This window comes from Mus musculus, chromosome 2, assembly GCF_000001635.26.
Source record: "Mus musculus strain C57BL/6J chromosome 2, GRCm38.p6 C57BL/6J".
Taxonomy (NCBI): Eukaryota; Metazoa; Chordata; class Mammalia; order Rodentia; family Muridae; genus Mus; species Mus musculus.
Window position 1 is genome coordinate 139,833,263 of NC_000068.7, and position 18,814 is coordinate 139,852,076.

An 18,814-nucleotide genomic window follows, 5' to 3' on the forward strand; every position below is an offset into this window, starting at 1 on the left:
CATATCAAGTTGCAGTGGAAACTGTAGGTGCTTCTATACTGAGACTTCAGTCACCTTGAGTGCCTTCCCTCTTGCTAGTGTTGACTGTAGGTTCGTGGAGCTACACTAGCAAGACAGGCAATGATAGAATTATTGAAGTTTTCTGTGAAGGAAATATACACAGGTCACCAGTCTAGGATTCAAAAGATTAGTCAGAGACAAGCAGTCACACACCATACCCAGTAATAGGCTTCTTTTATTTTTGTACCTTTATCTTAAAAATATATTTAAACAAGAAACAAAGATAATATTGAATTTTCCCATAAACTTTTGCTTTCTTATTTACAGTGTTACATTGTAAATAACATTCCATTATACACAAATTAAAACTGTGTGTTACTGAACACTTTCTTTACATATTCTTTCATAATATAGTACACACGGCGCAAAGCTATGCAATACTTAAGCTTCAAATAGCTCAGGAAAGAAGCACAAACTTCACCAATAAGACCATTACTTTAAAACGTTCTGACTTTAATTCTCTGCTAGAATGGTTTCACTGAAACCATTCTGTGTTCAAGGAAAAATGCCCTGTCTGAGGGATGAGAACAAGAGTTTAAGTTACCACACCATCCACTTAAACTGACACCATATTACTGATTACTGTTATTAAATGGACTACAATCAAGGTCAAGTTGTTTAAACAAGCAGATTCACTCTTCAGTTCAGACACATTGTATCAACCATAGTTGGTACCTCTTGAAGAAATAAAAGTTTTCTACAACTTTAGGTTTCCTTGTAAACAGTTAAAGCACACATTTTGTAAAGATTCCATCATTCTCATTCATAGGTTGCACTTAAGGAGAACTCATCCCATCCGGGGGAAGCAAGCGCACACACTGCACACGGATACACACCCACACAGACTTCCGCTCACCCATCTAAGACTCGAGTGTCAACCAGCACTAAGTATAGCAGCACTTGTGTCCCAAGCAGTGCCCGAGGTTGCAATAAAAATTACAAAACAAGAAGATTAAAACACCCAACTTCAATTAAACAGCCCAAAGCTCAGGCTCTGAAATGCCTCTCAGACACTTCATATTCAGCCTGGAGTCAGTTCACGGGGCTCTCCAGGCGGCAAACCCCACCTTCGATGGCAACAGACTGTCCTGCCACAGCACCAGGAGGGAGTCGTGAAATGTGAGTCTGCAAAGGAAGAGAAAGAGAGTGTCAGAGGTGCTGGCAAAGTCCCTAATGTGAAGCCCACTCAGAATGCCATGTCTTTGCTGTTTTTCTGAGTGTCCCCCAGCAGTAAGGGTGGCAACACTGAGGAGTGTCATCCCCTGTTTGTTTAAATGGCTCAGGGATGTTTACTGCGCATCTGCCACATGCAAGTACAGCACCAGTACGTAGGCATGCAGGGGTGACAGAGACACCAACACGTCAACAGTGCTACTCCTCTCTAATTCCTATTACCACCTACCTGTCACCAACACAGGCAGGTAGCCACAAGGGCTAGGCATCAAGCAGAAACATAACTGTGCTAGGTTTCTAGAAACTTAAAGACAGAAATGATCTAACAACCCCAACTTCAGATATATAAACCCCACTCCACAAACTGAAGGGAGATAGCTCTAAGCAATGTGTGTAAATTAATGTTCAATCTTCATAGTATCACTGCCCACAACATCCACAAGAGGGAAATAGGCCAAATGTCTATCACTGGACGAACAGTGTGGAATGTGCACATGATAGAATATTACTCATCATTAAAAAGCAGGGCCATGAAGAACATGAATAAACCTTGACAACATTAACTTAAGTAAAATAAGCCAGATATCAAAGAGCTAAGATAGTAGGATCTACTTACGTTGTGGTACCTATAATCAAATTCATATCAGTAGTTAGGATAGTAGCTGTCAGAGGCTGAGGGGAGGGAATACAGTTGGGGTGGAATAATGTGTAATAGATCTAGGCTTCCAGTTTGGGAAGATGAAAAAGTTCTGGAGATGGGTGTAGCAATAAGTTCCTAACAATGTAGATTACTCAGTGCCTCAGAGCCATTTAAAACTGATTTACAGGGTAAACTCTATGTTATGTATTCTATGTATGCAGCAATCGGGAGGTAGAGGCAGGCAGGTTTCTGAGTTCGAGGCCAGCCTGGTTTACAGAGTGAGTTCCAGGACAGTCAGGGCTACACGAAAAACCCCGTCTCGAAAAAAAAAAACAAAAAAACAAAACAAAAACAAAAAAACCCAACAACAATATTTACACACGGGGCGGGGGCAGTTGGGAAAGAGAGAGAGAGAACAGAGAGAGTGCAGAAATGATAGTTTTCTACTTGGCCAGAGTAATTGTAAAACTGGTTAGTTTTATGCCTAACACAGACTACAGACATCTGAAAGGGTTGAGCCTCGATTGAGACAATGCTTCTATAAGATCGGGCTGTAAGGCATTTTTAAAATTAGTGACTGATGTGGCCAGGCCCAGCCCATAGTGGGTGGTGTCATCCCTGAGCTAATATTCCTGGTTTCTATAGGAAGGCAGACTGAGCAGTGTGATGAGTAAGCCAGGAAGCAGAACCTCTCTGTTGGGCTCCCCATCAGCTCCTGCTTCCTGCTTCCTGCCCTGACTTCCTTTGATGGTAACTGATATGGACGTGTAAGCCACGTAAACCTTTCCCCACAAACACTTGGTTTCGGTCATGGAGTTTCACTAAAGTAACAGGAATTCTAACTAAGACTAACTAACAAGGAACTAATTTATGATGAACATCTTTATAAGAGAAATAGATCTCTACTATCTCCTTATAAACAGAGTGCAATGTTTTGAGGTTAGTTTAAATAGAGGGGCTTACAGGAAAATCTGTATTCAGACTTCCAAGAGAATCACACAAAAGTCACTGAGATATTGGGCTTCAGAGGCTAAAGTGAATAAATTAATTGATGACATTAAAGAACAACAATACAGCCAAGCAGCCTACAAGTTGAACTCAGAATGTTAAGTCTTTAAGGAACAGATTTCCTGTTAACTACGATAAAGATCCTGAACTGGAAGGAGCAAAATACTGCACCTTGGACATTGTGGGACTTGAAGTATCTTTTTGGCTTCAAACATGGCCAGTCCAGGGACCCTGTAATGCTACCACCCCTAAATGAAGTTTACTACAGCAGAACACATAAACAAGCTGATTTAAGCCACAAAGTATCAAGGAAAGTTAGGAAGGTTAAAGGGAATAGGAGGAAAAAGCTCTGGAGATGTTCAATAATAGTGCATAAGCAAAATGCAAATACAGAGTTAGATTTGTATAAACTGAGCTACTTGTACATAATAGAAATACTCAACTAGATAAAGTAGTTAAACTAGAAAACTTGATTTTAAGAGTGAACTTTTCACAGTTCTCTTGCGTAAATCACTACTTAGTCTAGGCAGATTTTGCTATTACAAGAATTATTTTAAATGATATTGGCATTGTGACTGTACAGCTACAGTGTTCCTTGAAAAAGCCCTAGCAACAGACAGAACCTTGCTGTTGAGGAGCAACTTGTCTGACTTGTAGATAAGCTGACTGACTGTTCAAAGCTAATATGCTCAGGATTGTAGCTCTTACAAGTCCAAATACATTCAGCACCAGGATTCCAGAGTTATGTTTTAAACAAAACAATTTAATTACTTGATATCTAATCTTAAAAAAAAACCTGACTTTAAAATCTTTTAAGAACACCTTGGTGCCTGAACTTTTGTAGTTTCTAGGAAAGCTACAAACACATGGTTTAATTTTAAACACATGATTTAATTTTAAAAGTCACAAAGCCTTTATTTAGTCATTATGTTTTGATTCTCTGCCTCTCCAGACACAACTGCGTTTCCACTTTTAGACTTGAGGTCCTCCATAATAGTCAGAGGTGACTATTAAGTCATTGCCCTGCTTTGGTGGAGGCAGAAACATACCTAGGCTGACACAATAAAAATGACCCCTCAGAGATACTTTGCTCACTGCTTTTGCAATTCTGGGGCTTGGTCTTCGTTTCCTTTTTATTGGAGAAAATTTAAGACACCATAGTTAAAGTGAGGCAGACATTTACAAGTAGACAAAAGGGATACAGGGAACATAGCTGGCAGTGGAGAAACTCACAAACTAGCATTTCCAACCACAAAGTATATGCACCCCCCACTCGCTCACTAAATAAGTGCACAAAAATCTACACAGGCATCATAAGGCTGTGTGACGATTCCGAATGCCTTGGGTTCTTGGCTGTATCTTTTTCTTCTGGGTGAACCAGCCTCCTTGGCAGTGAGGCATGGCTACATAACAGAAAGGTCAGTGGACTGTTTGAAATGTATCATCACAAGGCTTGGCGAAGATCTTCTTGTTCCCTAGTCTCTATCAGCTTTGGATGATCTTGGAGTTTGTGAAGCCAGGGGTCTGGGAGTTCCGTATCAGTACTTGGAGGGGAGCAGTCTGGCAATCAGAAACCTCAATGTCTCATCTTCTATGAATAAGAGATGCATTTCTATTATGTTTAAGTCATTATGCCCTTGGAGATTTGCTTTTTATAGCAGCTTCTGCTATCTTAGCTATACAATCCAGGACTCTGAACTTACTATGTGAACTCTGTGGGTTTATTTAACTTCTTTAGGTTTCCACAATGATGAATATGAAAGTAACATTTACCATAAAGCTGATAAGGACTATATGAGACAGTAAATACAAAGAAAACATGTCTCAATAACTACTAAATATTACTGTTTTAACAAACACACAGCCTAGCTCAAAATATATAGCATAATTTAAAAACTATCATATAACCAAGAGTTGGGAAATAGTACTTGAAAAATGTGCTAAACAATCAACTCATCAGACTTAGATGCCACAGAAAGAAAGTGAGTGGTTTCTGACAAACTATCTTCTCACAGCACAGAACATTGCTGAAAAGACAGAAGACAATCATAATAAATGAACAGAAGTGACCAACCAATACAAAAGTACAAATTCTGGGAGACAGAAATCAGACTATAGTCTAGAAAGACTTCGAAATGACAAGGTTAAAGCCAGCCATGCGCCCTAGGTTTCAGTCTCCACTCACTCTAAGCTCGTGTCGTCTGCTCGCTCTTTTTCCCTATTCCTCTCCCTGTCCACTTGCCTTCTTGCTGCCCCTCAACCACACAGCAGATGCCTGCATCAGGACGGTGCGTTTTTCTCACTGCTACGTTTTTCCTTCTCCCATTGGTGTACACTTCTTGCTCATTTCTTCCAGATCTTTGCTCAAAAGCTACCTTCTCTAGAAAGTTCATCCAGGCCACCCATACTGAGTTCTGCTTCAGTAGTGCATACAGCCTTACCATCACGTAGCCAATCTGTAATTGCTTATTCAATCAGCACCCGTGTCTCCTGGAATGTAAGCCCTATGAGGACAGGGAGCTTGTCAGCCTGTACACTGTTTCCTCATTGGCACCTGAAGGATAGCCTGCATCAAACAGGAGCTCAGTATATGTTAAGTGAATAAAGAATGCTTTAACAAACGGTGAGCGGAGGGCACAGGAGGCAAGGGTGCTTGAATGATAATTGCAAATTTTATATTTAAAACTTCCTAAGTTTTATATTTTAATGGGTTTGATTACAGTAATAAGAATGCTTTATTTTGAGGATGTTATATAAATGAAATAATTATGATACTGAAGTTGCAGACTCTCAATAAAAATTAAATATATTTCCCAAGATTGATATGAAATACGGAACTAGTATCATCTGACTTCATCTATCCCTTTATTTTTTTAGTTGTCCTCTCTTGGACCTAGGTGTTCCACAGAGGACTAGAGGCACTGGTAACCAAAGTCATGATCAAGTAGAGGCTGTATGCCTCATGCATCTGTTGGGTTGTTACTGCTGTTAAATACACATGAATTCAACAGCAGGAGACATTTGGAAAACACCAAGACAAACTAGTTTGCATGTGTTTTTCTTCTGGAATGCAGTATTCTAGCTTGCTAAGATGTGGGTAGTTGACAAGCCCACTTTTTCATTACCACGTCCTTCTGGAGATAAAGATATTCCCTTCCTCTACCACTTTGTCATGTCTTGTTAAATCTGCTTTATTTTTAAATTGTCAAGTCCAAGAACTTCTATTTTTCCTCATATAATGATAGGGCCACATTAACTTTCAAAATATAACCTGGAACAATATGTATGTTTATAGAATAACAACTCATTTAAACACAAGTTAAGCTTCTCTTCTATGTTTTCTACTCTGCTACTTGGGCAACATAAATTTGGTTCATTGAAACTGTTCTCCAGGCTAAACAAACTTTATATCCTTAATGAAGTCACATTTTAAAAATAATAACAACAGTAATAAAGTACTGTTGGTGTGGGGAGGATGAGGTGAGCCACAGCACACATATGGAGGGAGGTCAGAGGGCAACTTTTGTACTCATCCTGCTTATCCACCCTAACGTGGCTCTGGGGATTGAATTCAGGGTGCCAGTCTTGTGTGACAAGTACCTTTACCTGTTGATTCATGTCTCCAGGCCCTGAATAGTCAATACATACATACTTGACCCAGTAACAGTCACTCTCTGTATTCTTTTGCTGGCAAAACCATGATAGACATTTTAAAAGCACCTACTGAAAGAAGGGTGTGGGGAAGTTGTGTCTGGTTAGCTTTTGTTAACATGCCTCTATTGTGGTCTTCGTTTTTCCCCTTGTCTCTTAATGAGTTGAATCAAGAGACACTACCACCCCTATTGGTTTCCCAGAAGTTCTGCCCATTTCTTTCAAGGATACGTGACTTGTGAGTAAGTATTTTCTAAGCATTCTTTATGTGCAGCATTAAACCTCAGAATGTAGTTAACTAAAAATAGTTTAGACATCAGACCTCATCATGAAAGCAGATGTACACTACTAGATGACAGCTGCATATTGACCTTTTTAATGCAATCTAAAATGGTGTGTAGATCTTAGAGAATAAGAAGCCAGGATCTGCAGGTTGAAAGATGAAGGTATTTACTTGTTGACTCAGAACCTGTTTGAGGACAGATACCAAACAATGTAAAGTAAGAACTGGGTGATGATCCCTACAGCACTTAGATTTTTCTTCTTCTTATTTTATTTTGTCTGCATGTATGTTTATGTACCATGTGCATGTCTGATGCCCATGGAAGCCAGAAGAGGGCATTGGATCACCTAGGAACAGAGGTTTAGATTGCTGTGAGCTGCGATGTGTATGCCGGGAACTGAACTCGGGTGCTCAGGAGGAACAACCAGTGTTCTTAACCACTGAGCAATTCCTCCAGCCCCAGGACCCAGGGTTTTAACACCTTATGATACTAACTTCATTTAGATTTTATTTGTCTTATTAATGAATAAAAATCCTATCATTTCCTTAAATTAAAAGCAAAATAATAATAATATAATAATTAATATAATAATAATTATATAATAATAAAAGTAGGCTGCAGTGGCCAGAAGATATTATTGCTAAGCTCAATCTAACAAGTCAGAAACACTAACAAAATGAGGCATGAATGCCATAGGTTTGCCATTTTGCTGCATGTCCTCCCTACCTCATTTTCCACATGCAAAGTATCCACAGCATAAAAGACGCATGGGCATATGTAGATGAAACACAGAGACAGCGTCATGGCCAATGTCATTATTAGCCATTGTCAGTCACTGACACAGGGCTTCAGAGAGGGCAAAACGTTCTATTGTTCTCCTGTATAAAATCCTGTCCACAGAATCTTAAAATAAGATGAAAATGCTGCCCGATGAGAACAGAGTGTGGCCCCAGCCCCACGGCTGCTCTGGTTTCTTCTGTGACCATGCCTGCTGACATTACACTTTAGTCAGAGGCAACATCACACAGGAATTCCCCCGTGTTTTCACTTGAAAATCCTGCGAGGTGGCCCACAAAATGTGGCAACCTCTCCAGTAAACTCCTTCTATGCCAGTCACATGGAGATTCATCATGAATACTCCTTTGTTACTGGTGATAAAAACTCTCTACCATTTACCAAATATTTACTCTGTACTCTTAATAGGGGGCAGAGGAATGAAACACACACAGGCCTTACTCTAGGGCAATTTATCTTTATAGGATGTAGAAACCAGTCCCTTGGGAAATCTTACTAGAAATAAGAGATCCCTATAATTACATAATATTGTAGTGTCCAGGGTGCTTCTGAATCAATGAAATCTTAAAATACTACTACCGGCAGTAAGATGTATGCAACACCTTTTTTTTTCCCCAAGGGGAAAAAAATAGAGAAATGAACAAGACAGAATGGAACTGTGGTTTGCTTATGGTCAGAGAGGAAGTGGAAAAACTGAGTCATGAGTGAGTGTGTCTGAACTCCAAATTTAGGCCTTTTTACCCCTGAAATGCCCTAGCCCAAAGGGTTCTAAATCTAGCTCTGTTAGAGGCACACCTTTCACTGAATTGGCATATGCTCAAAAGCTTTACAATAGGACTTGCTTAGAAAAGCTACTGCCACAAATCTTAACTAAGTTAGAATGATTCTGAGACCCAGAGAACTAGGGATGAGTCACTGTTGGTAGGTTAGATAATGTCGAGTTACTAGTTCTCTGGGATTTAACATTCTTACAGGTTAAACAATTTTTTTAAACTGACTTAACAGTATTGAGGATCCTTTCTGAATCTGGCATACATTAGGATGTTCTTGTAAATGTTATTTAAAACAATTTTAAAATCCCATTTATCTAAACTACATGTTTTGTGTCAATGGAAACTCTTTGAACCCACTTTATAGATTTTTTTTTTTATTAGCCCCACTAAGAACTAACTACAATCCCAATAGGTTCTTAAAGTTTGTTTTCCTTCCTTGGGAAGGGACACTTTAAGAGTAATCTTAGGACCGACCACTACCTGCAGTGCATCATCGGTGTGTGGTCTACCCTGGAACGTAGCCTTGCACTGACACAGAGAAACAAAGCTGTTCCTGCCTCAGGCAGTGCAGACAGGAGTAGTCAGTGGGGACAGCAGACAGGCTATGTGGAGATGGACACTTCACGTCACACTGATGGTAGGGATGGAGGTCTTGAGATCTTTTACAGTCTTTATTCTAATTAATGTTTCTATTACATTTACATATTCAGTGTGTCTCTCTGTAATATGCATGTGTATGAGCACTCATGCGTGCATAAACACATGCTGTTGTGTGGATGTCGAGGTCAGAGGTAAGCTGCAGGAATGGTTCTCTCTTCTCACCATGTGGGACCTCGGAAACCAAACTGGGGCATAAAGCCTGGTGGACAGTGCTGAGCCATCTCACTGGCCCTTCATTCTGTTTTGTTTTGTTTTGTTTTGAAGACAGGGTTTGTCTATAACACCTGGCTGTCCTGGAACTCACTCTGTAGACCAGGTTGGCCTCGAACTCAGAAATCTGCCTGCCTCTGCCTCCCAAGTGCTGGGATTAAAATACACTTTATTCTTTTTTCCCCCAAATATTTAAAGAGGAACAAATTTTTAATGAATTTTAAAATTTGAAAATCAGTTTATATTCTAAATATTCTACAACTGGGCAGAAAGACATAAAAGTTGGGTGTTAAGGGCACTGAACCTGGAGTAGCAGAGTAGCTATCTGAAGTTCTGCGACTCACTCGGGATCAGGGCTGGACACCCTCTCATCTTCTCATTATGTGGCAGGATGGCTTATGTTGATGTCACTGGAGGATGTGACTGTGTTCTTCCTCTATTCCTCAGCACAAATGGAGTGAACTGAAATTTCCCCATAGGGCTGAGTAGAGGTGACCGCTCTTCTCTCTGTACCTAACTTTGTTCTGTTTTCTGGCACTGGCAACAATATCTCAAGAGTCTGTTGTGAACTCTTCTTCATTTCCCTAGTATATGACAAATACACACGTCTAGTTTAATTACCTATAATAACTAAGTGGTTAAAAGTGCGAGCTCTAGAGTCTCTAGAGAGCTGCATCACTCTGCAGCCGATACCTTAGTAAGGGACTTGGAATCTCAGACATATCTTCTCTGGGGGTCAGGAGGTACTGTGTTAGTAAGAAAGCCCACCCTATAGATTACAATTAACCCCAGCTCTTGCATAGATGTTGGAGGCTCCTCTTGGGTTTGTAAAGGTGAGGTTCTGGCTCATCTTTTCCACAGTAAAGGCAGCAGTCAAATATCTCTTTTCAACAACCTTTGTAGGGTGGTGTTGGCATCCTGGCATCCTCTAGAAGTCCCTTGTTGTGGCATGTGTTCACTGTGCATAGTGTTGGTTCCTTTCTTTCACTCACGCACTTTATACTCATCCTATTCCAGTTCCCTCTTCTTCCTCATCCTCCCTCCTAGTCGCCTCCCTTCATCCACTCACAACCTGTACTTTTAAATGAGTAATACTGGAATTAAAACATACAGTAGTCCATTTCCCTGCGTATCAATCCCCCAATCCAACAGCCAGCACCAGAACAATAGAGTCCACTGGCACCTACCGCTGCTTGTCTATCAGACAATACATCCTACACTCAGATTGGGAACAGGATTTCCCTGAAGCCCAACAGGAACCACAGCACCAGCTCCATGTGCAGCATGACTAAGAACCCCAATCCTTGCTGTCCAAGGACGAACAGCGGAGCCTGACAAACTGCCTACGTACTTCTCAGGATCAGCAGAGAGAATCTTTTAAGCCTCAAGCAGATTAATTCCTAGGCTCAGAAGTTGCAACAAAACACCCACGCAAGGAGTTACAGAGACAAAGTTTGGAGCAGAGACAAAAGGATGGACCATCTAGAGACTGCCATATCCAGGGATCCACCCCATAATCAGCATCCAAACGCTGACACCATTGCATACACTAGCAAGATTTTGCTGAAAGGACCCTGATATAGCTGTCTCTTGTGAGACTATGCCGGGGCCTAGCAAACACAGAAGTGGATGCTCACAGTCAGCTATTGGATGGATCACAGCGCCCCCAATGGAGGAGCTAGAGAAAGTACCCAAGGAGCTAAAGGGATCTGAAACCCTATAGGTGGAACAACAATATGAACTAACCAGTACCCCGGAGCTCTTGTCTCTAGCTGCATATGTATCAAAAGATGGCCTAGTCGGCCATCACTGGAAAGAGAGGCCCATTGGACACACAAACTTTATATGCTCCAGTACAGGGGAACGCCAGGGCCAAAGAGTGGGAGTGGGTGGGTAGGGGAGTGGGGGGGGGTATGGGGGACTTTTGGGATAGCATTGGAAATGTAAATGAGCTAAATACCTAATAAAAAATATTAAATAAGGAAAAAAGAAGAAGAAGAATTTGCAACTATCCCTAACAGAGCTGAGAGCACTGCTCATACCCCATTCACCCACTAGCACTGAGTGGCTTCAAGACTGAAAACCAAGCATCATTCAGCTAGATTACAACCTGACAAATTGGGGTAAGAGCAAACAAGAATCTAAACAACCACTCAAGAGGAAGACCAGAAAACAAAACAGAAATTATTATCAACAACCTTATTCCAGATACTAATGTCCCATCATAAAACAAACATGAATAGCCAAGTGTGAAGGAACGACTATCCATAGACTGCCCCACCTGGGGATCCATCTCATATACAACCACCAAACCCAGACACTATTGTTGGTGCCAACAAGGGCTTGCTGACAGGAGCCTGATATAGCTGTATCCTGAGAGACTCTGCCAGTGCCTGACAAATAACAGAAGTGGATGCTCACAGCCATCCAGTGGATGGAGCACAGAGTCCCCAATGAAGGAGCTAGAGAAAGTACCCAAGGAGCTGAAGGGGTTTGCAGCCCCAAAGGAGGGACAATAAGATGAACCAACCAGTATCCCAAGAGCTCCCAGGGACTAAACAACCAACCAAAGAAAACACATGGTGGGACTCATGGCTCTAGCTGCATATGTAGCAGAGGATGGCCTAGTTGGTCATCAATGGGGGAGAGGCCAAATATTTTTTTCCTATAAAAATTAGCACCCCATGTAGTATTCCCTGAGAAATGCAACTTAACTAATGCAAAGGGCAATTATTTTAAGATAGTAATTATAGTATGTTCAAGGAACTCAAAAGAGGATATGAACAAATCCCTAAAGGAGGATTATGACTGTATAAACAACTCAATGAAATAATGAAAACAATTCAAGACATGAAAGTGGAATTAAGAAATGAAATAAGATCTCTAAAGAAGAGACAAAATGAAATATAACTCAAACAAAATAAAACAAGACAACTCCCTCCCCCCCAAAAACCCCTAGGGGTTGGGGGAGTAAGTGTAACACATTGTAGTTGAATCAAGTAAAGCAGAGAATCTGCTGTCTCACGGACAAGGTGGAGGATCATTCCGTCAAAACAAACATTAAACTTATAAATCCCAGAACAAACCATGAAAAAAATCTGGGACTCCATGCACATATGCACATACACACAAACAAAAAACCCAACACCTATGAATAATAAATAAAAATTTCAGATGAATCATTTGGAGAAAACTGATGGTGTAAGACTAATTAGGCAAAAATAAAACTACCAACTATATTTAGAAATTAACTTGAGGTAGAACAAAGTTCTTTATTTCATGTACTGAATTCTGCAATCTTTTTTATTTGTCTAAAGTACTTTCTAAATAGAGCCAATAGGATCTGGAAGCTGAAGACCATGTGGGAAAAAAAAAAAAAAAACGCCACACTTTCCTATATTTGAAAATCTTAGCCAATGTAAAAGATACAAGCAAAATCACTGAATAACTACCTTTCCTCATGGTCGATAAGAACTCTTGACAATTTTAATTTTTTGGGATGTTTTTAGTGCATAGCTTGGGTTGCACCTAGCCTACCATCTTGAAATATCTTCAAGTTGTTAAGTATTATCAATACTATATCACCAATGTAAGTTTACATCTAGCCTGCCCTAACTCATACTTACAATTAGGTTGCTCTTGGTAATTCTACATCTAAAATATGATACAATAAATAAACATAATACATACCCATTGGTTCAACAAATCAATCTGCTGACAAATGACACCAGCCACCAAAGCATCTATTAAGAAACATTCACTTATGCTCCCAGCCAACCACTGGACTGAGCACAGTGTCTCCAAAGGAGGAGTTAGAGAAAGGTCTGAAGGAGCTGAAGGGGTATGCAGCCCCATAGAAGGAACAACAATATCAATCAACCAGACCCACCCCACCCCAAGCTCCCATGAACTAAACCACCAACTGAAGAGTACACATGGAGGGACCCATGGCTCCAGTTGAGTATGTAGCAGAGGATGGCCTTGTCGGACATCAATGGGAGAAGAGGCCCTTGGACCTTTGAAGACTAGATGCCCCAGTGTAGGGGAACAGTAGGACAGGGAAGCAGGAGTGGGTGGGTGGGTGGGGGAACACCCTCAGAGAAGCAGGGGGATGGGAGATGGAATAGGGAGTTTTCACAGGGGAAACCAGAAAAGATAACACTTGAAATGTAAATAGAGAAGATATCTAATAAGAAAGAAAGAAAGAAAGAAAGAAAGAAAGAAAGAAAGAAAGAAAGAAAGAAAGAAAGAAAGAAAGAAAGAAAGAAAGGGAGAAAGGAAGAAAGAAAGAAAGATTGTTTCACTTAGCACAGCTCATAGATGCTTGTCTAGCCAACATTAGGCAGAGTCCAGGTAGACTGTTTGTTGTAGTCACCAAGAGAAATTCAAACACAGCCAGTAAGAAATGCTCCCCCTCCATTTCTTCAACATTATTTAATTAGGTGACCCTAACAGAAACACCATAGGTATATCATTTTTTCGCACATCTATCTAGCATGCATGCTGTGATGTGCACTTGAAGGTCAAAAGACAACCTGCACAAGTGTTTTTCTTCTTTCATCATGTGGTTTCCAGGAACTGAACTCATCATTAGGCTTAGTAGCACCTCTACTGCTTGGCCTTCAGAATCATTCATTAAAAACCACCACCACCACCACAACAACAACAACAACAACAATGGCACTGTCAATTGGTCTTATGGTCTTACAGTTGCCCAAAACACCTAGTCAGACATCACTTTGAGTGAGAGGCTTCCATCACTAGTACACTGGTCTGAACTACAGGATTGAGTACAGTGTTATCCACCCTTGTAGCAAACTAACATTTTTTTTTCTTTCCCTGAAATCGCTGAATTTATATGTTAGCCCACTTATATATACAAGCTAGTAACATTTTAAAGGTCAATCTACAGTCTCTACTAGGGCTAAAATTCAAGAAGTATAACTAATTAATGATCAAGACAAATGAAACCTCTGTAAACAGTTACAGTGCAGAAGAGACCTCAGGACTGCAAAATGAGATGCTTCTAAGTGACCCTCAGTACCCTCTCTGGCCTTTACCACTATGCACTACAATCCATCATAAGCAATGTCACATCTATTACATAAATTACACTTACACGCTCTACCTACTTCTCAGAATCAAAGCACTAGTATCCCCTCTCTTTAAGGAATTTCGGAGCAGGGCATGGTAAACTGTAATGTCATTGATATTGGTGAATCGTCATGTGCTATTTGAGACTACTGAGAAGCTGGTTCTCAAAAGCAGGCCTGGGCCTCCTACTTCAGACTCAAGCTTGTTTGTGCTGAGTGTCCTCTCAAACCCTTGTTCTGAGTCAGGCTGGTCTCCTGTCTCTGTAATAGGGAGAGGGAAAACAACAAACTGTTTATAGTATTACACACATACACACACACGCGCACACACACGCACACACATGCACACACGCATGCGCACGCACACACACATGGAACAAGAAGGCAAACTGCTCAAATAATGGTGACTGCTGTGCATCCCATGATGCAAAAGTGCACATACCAGGGAAGGAAAGGCAGAGGCTCACAAGAGGTCTGCTCTGCCCTGCCCATCTAATATTATATTATTTCAGGACTTTCTCTGTTGGTTTCTGCTGGCTATCTATCTGCAAGTGCCCAACTTGCGGAGCCTGTCCACCCTATTTGACCTTTTTAGAGCCTTGTAGGAGGGAATGCTGTGTTCCACTAGGAACTCAATTAAGGAACTCCAGCTGACCAAGTCTATTTGTGCTAAATGTTTGTAAGCCCTCAGATTTGATATTACCTGTTGACCTTTTGTTTGCGCTCTCAATGGGGCTAGCCCAGTCATCCCTGCTGAGTATTCTGAGTGCCTAACTTGAAGATGTTTTGCTGTTCCCTGTTTCTCTCTATCAGCTACCAAGTATTTATTCATTTATTTTGCTCATACTTTCAAAACCAAAACCATGGCTCTCAGAATATTCTTTTGGATATACAAAACAGTGGCACAAACCTACTAAGGAGACTGAGACAGAAGAATAATGAGATCTAGGCCAGCCTGGGCTATCTAGTGAGACTTAGGATGGACAGAGAGAGACAGCAGACAAACAGACAGACAAAAAGACAGTCAGACATTGGGGATCACAATGGTAACCTCTCCTATATTATAGACACAGGATCATATAGAAACCCAAGTCTAACTAATGTCAATCTTAATATAGTACTCCTATTTATTCATATTTTTAAAACAGGAAGGTATAATTTACACGGCATAAGATGCATAGATGCTAAGTAAAGGATTGAATGACCTCTAATAGCTTGTGTACCCACAAAACCAAAGCATAAATAAAAAACTTTATGCATGGAACATTCCTACTATCACCCTCAAATTCCCTCAGGCCCTGTTTTTTAGTGTTTTAGATTTTATCCCTGTTTTAACTTTCAGTATTTCACATAAATGGAAAAAGTCACCAAGTACCATTTTTTGTATCTAGCTTGATTATACAGTATAGTGCCCCACCCCCACCCCCTGTTTTTAAGATGTAGAAGAGAATTTACTTAGCTTTCTGAGGGTTTATACTTGGCAAAAGAAAGACTTACTCATGTTTTGTAAACTTTATTTAGGACGATTTTATGAGTCCAGAGAAAACTAATGGCAACCAAGATTTATGAGGCTGGGTTCAGGGCTTGGGGTAGACTGCTTGCCTATATCATGTCTAAGGCTCTGCATCCACAGGGAGGAAAAAGATTTATATATGCAATCACTATCAATACTATAAAGTAAATAAAAAGAACAAAAGACAAAGTACCCCCAAACATAATAATCTATCATTTTAACTCAGTTTCCTAGTCTATATTCTTTGTGATCTTTAAATAAAATTTCTGAATGTAAGTTCCCTTGTTGCAATAAAGTCCTTTACTGTACTTTTACCCTTAACAGCAGGAAATACTCATTACATCATTTATATACTAAATAACCTTATAAATGTTTTTAAAAGGTTAGAGAATTAAGAATAGATGAGATTATTATTTCATTGATTCTCATCCAATTCTGAAAAAATCATTTCCATAAATTAAAACCTCTTCCTGAGAAATTCTTTCCATTCCTAAACAGGTTGAAAAAAAACCCATGAAAATAGGGAAAGTTTATAATATTTTACTAGAAAAAATTGTTTTTAGTGGTTTAATAATGAGTGAATAATGCCTTTTCCAGAAAACACATGTTATTGAGTAAAAAACACAGTGCAAGGCATCAGCTACCTCCCTACCAGTTATGAGTCAGAGAGGCCCCAGGGCTCTCCAGTTACATAGGCAACTGCCACTGCACTGCTGTCCACCACAAGCATGGGGAAAGACTCTGCTGAAGACACCACACGCTCTGGTTGTAGAACACAGAGAAGTCAGTATCAAATTCACTGAAAACTTCCTCCACATAGCCTAGCTTTCATTAATGCCCAAAGGTGCTGTACAGACTGAAGACAGCAATGGGCTGACTCAATCAACACTATGCCCTGGATGCTACAATATCAGATTGCCAGGCAAGATGTGCCTACCCATGTAACAGTGGCACTACTATTGGTACGAGTATTAGCTTTCTGACTGGATGTGAGCCCTGATTCACAAGAGAGAATCCCATGCCTGGGACAGTAATCTTAGGCAAAAGTCCTTGGCCAGGAAGGAAATAGGCCCTAGGGTAAAATCTGCTACTGTTGTTTTGTTCAATAGTCATGTCACCAAGTTATCTTCGAAATACTAGTTTTTTATACCCATATAGCTGAGCTGCTCTCAACCTTGGTTAAAGGCTTCTTCTTACAGTGGGCAGCACTCAATGCAGAGATGCATATATGGCCCAAATACTGAGAATAAGAAATTGAGTGTTCAGCCTTAAATGGGAATTCTTATCGGCACACCTCTCCCCCCACCAAGGCTCAGGGAACATCATGGGAAAAGGAGCCTGAATGAATTTCGGAGCTGGAGGAGTGCTATGAAATACTGTTTTCTGGACAGGAAATGGCTACTGATAAATTCAAAGTAGTTGTGGTTACCTGCACAAGACCTACATGAGACAAACCTAGCCCAAATCTCACTACAGCTGAAGGAAAGGTACCCCCCTGGCCTCATCCCTTCCTGAGGAGATATTGGCAATCGATAGCTGCAGGGGAGGGAAAGCAATCTTTTTCTAGGGAATAGGTATTGGTAATTTCCCATGTTCTAGTGGATAGCCCTACACATCGGTGTACAGAAAAGGAAAAGCACGGCCTGGCAGCTCAGGACAGTAATACCAGCTCCTTGGGAGGCTGATGCAAAAGGATCGTCTCAAAATAAACAAACAAGTAATAAACAGGTGGGATAGAATGAAAAGGACATGAAGTTGGCAAGGAACTAGGGAGCTGTGCTGGAGCTAGAGAGGGAAAGGGGTTTAGATACAATCATATTTGACTGTACACACCTGTGAGGGGTCTCAAGGATAAAAAGTTACAGCAAAAGTTGGATATTGGTAAAGCTTGAAAAAGTAAAAGGATAACATTTTAAAATCTAATGTATGATGAAACATTATAGAATTCATAGAAAAAAAAGTTTGGAAAAAGCTGACCAAAGCATGTGGTTGGGATCCACGAATAATCTGCACCATTTTTCTCATTTTAAAGCTAGTATTTTATTATGATATCGAATGTCTAAGTTCTCATTTGTATTTTGGGAAGTGTTCCAATTTATTTTTCATATTATTTGAAAAGTTAAATTAAGCATGGAGGCAACCTATGAACTAGGAAAAAATCCTTATCAACTATGCATCTGACAGAGGATTAGCGTCTAGACTGTACAAACAGCTAGAAACAAAAAACTAAACATCAAACTGACCAATTTTAATAAGTGGGGCTATGGAACCAGAGGGCCCTCAAACGAAAAAAAAAAAGAAATATTTGTGAAAGATGTTTTAAGTGTTCAATATTCTTAGACTATATATACATATAGTGTATGTGTGTGTGTGTTTTAAAATGGTTACATGGTGCTGTCCTATAACAAGGATACATAGTTAGCCATGGGTAAAATCTTCTCAATTTATTAGCCATCTGGATACTATGAATTCCCAAACACCCAGCGTATTGCCATTAGTAAGAAAACATAGAGAAACTGGTATTAAACAGGAAATCTCATCACTACTGGCTACCTTTCATAGAGGTAGAAGGTGCTCTGCAGGCTACCAGAGGAATAAAGTAGGAAAGTCTCACCCAGCGCACCTGGGGATTATGATAGCAAGTGGCCTGGTGTGGTGTGCACGTTGTTGAAACAGTAGCATGAATGTTATTGGAGTAATGAACCACTCTCTGATTGGACTTAAGGTCCAATCCAATAGAAGGAACTCATGTCTGGTACCATTAACTGAACAAAGAAATGATGTCTTGGTATCCCTAATACTTATTCTTATACCCAAAGACTCAACCCTTATCAGGGAAACTTCACTTTTCAATAGACTGTGATGAATACAGAGATAGGTGGTCCAAGTGCAGAGAATAAAAGACTGAAGAGCGCTCAGTCCTAAAGGGGACATTTTGGCCATAATTTGTGATA

The 18,814-nt window shown here is 40.3% G+C and overlaps 1 protein-coding gene across 25 annotated transcripts in view; it reads right to left on the reverse strand.

The window, feature by feature from the left end:
- Positions 1 to 216: 216 nt before the first annotated feature.
- Tasp1 (taspase, threonine aspartase 1) overlaps positions 217 to 18,814 on the reverse strand; it is a 233,369-nt gene continuing 214,771 nt past the window's right edge. For 19 of the 25 annotated variants that reach the window (XR_003953733.1, XR_866347.3, XR_866346.3 and 16 more), the window contains one exon: positions 218 to 1,185. Coding sequence is in view for 17 of the 25 variants with exons in the window: in XM_017319311.1 (XP_017174800.1) it covers positions 1,093 to 1,185 (93 nt within the window). In the remaining 8 variants the exon portion in view is untranslated. Of the gene's footprint in view, positions 1,186 to 18,814 lie in introns of all 25 variants that reach the window. The other 6 variants (NR_110352.1, NR_110351.1, NR_110350.1 and 3 more) reach the window with 1 other exon arrangement.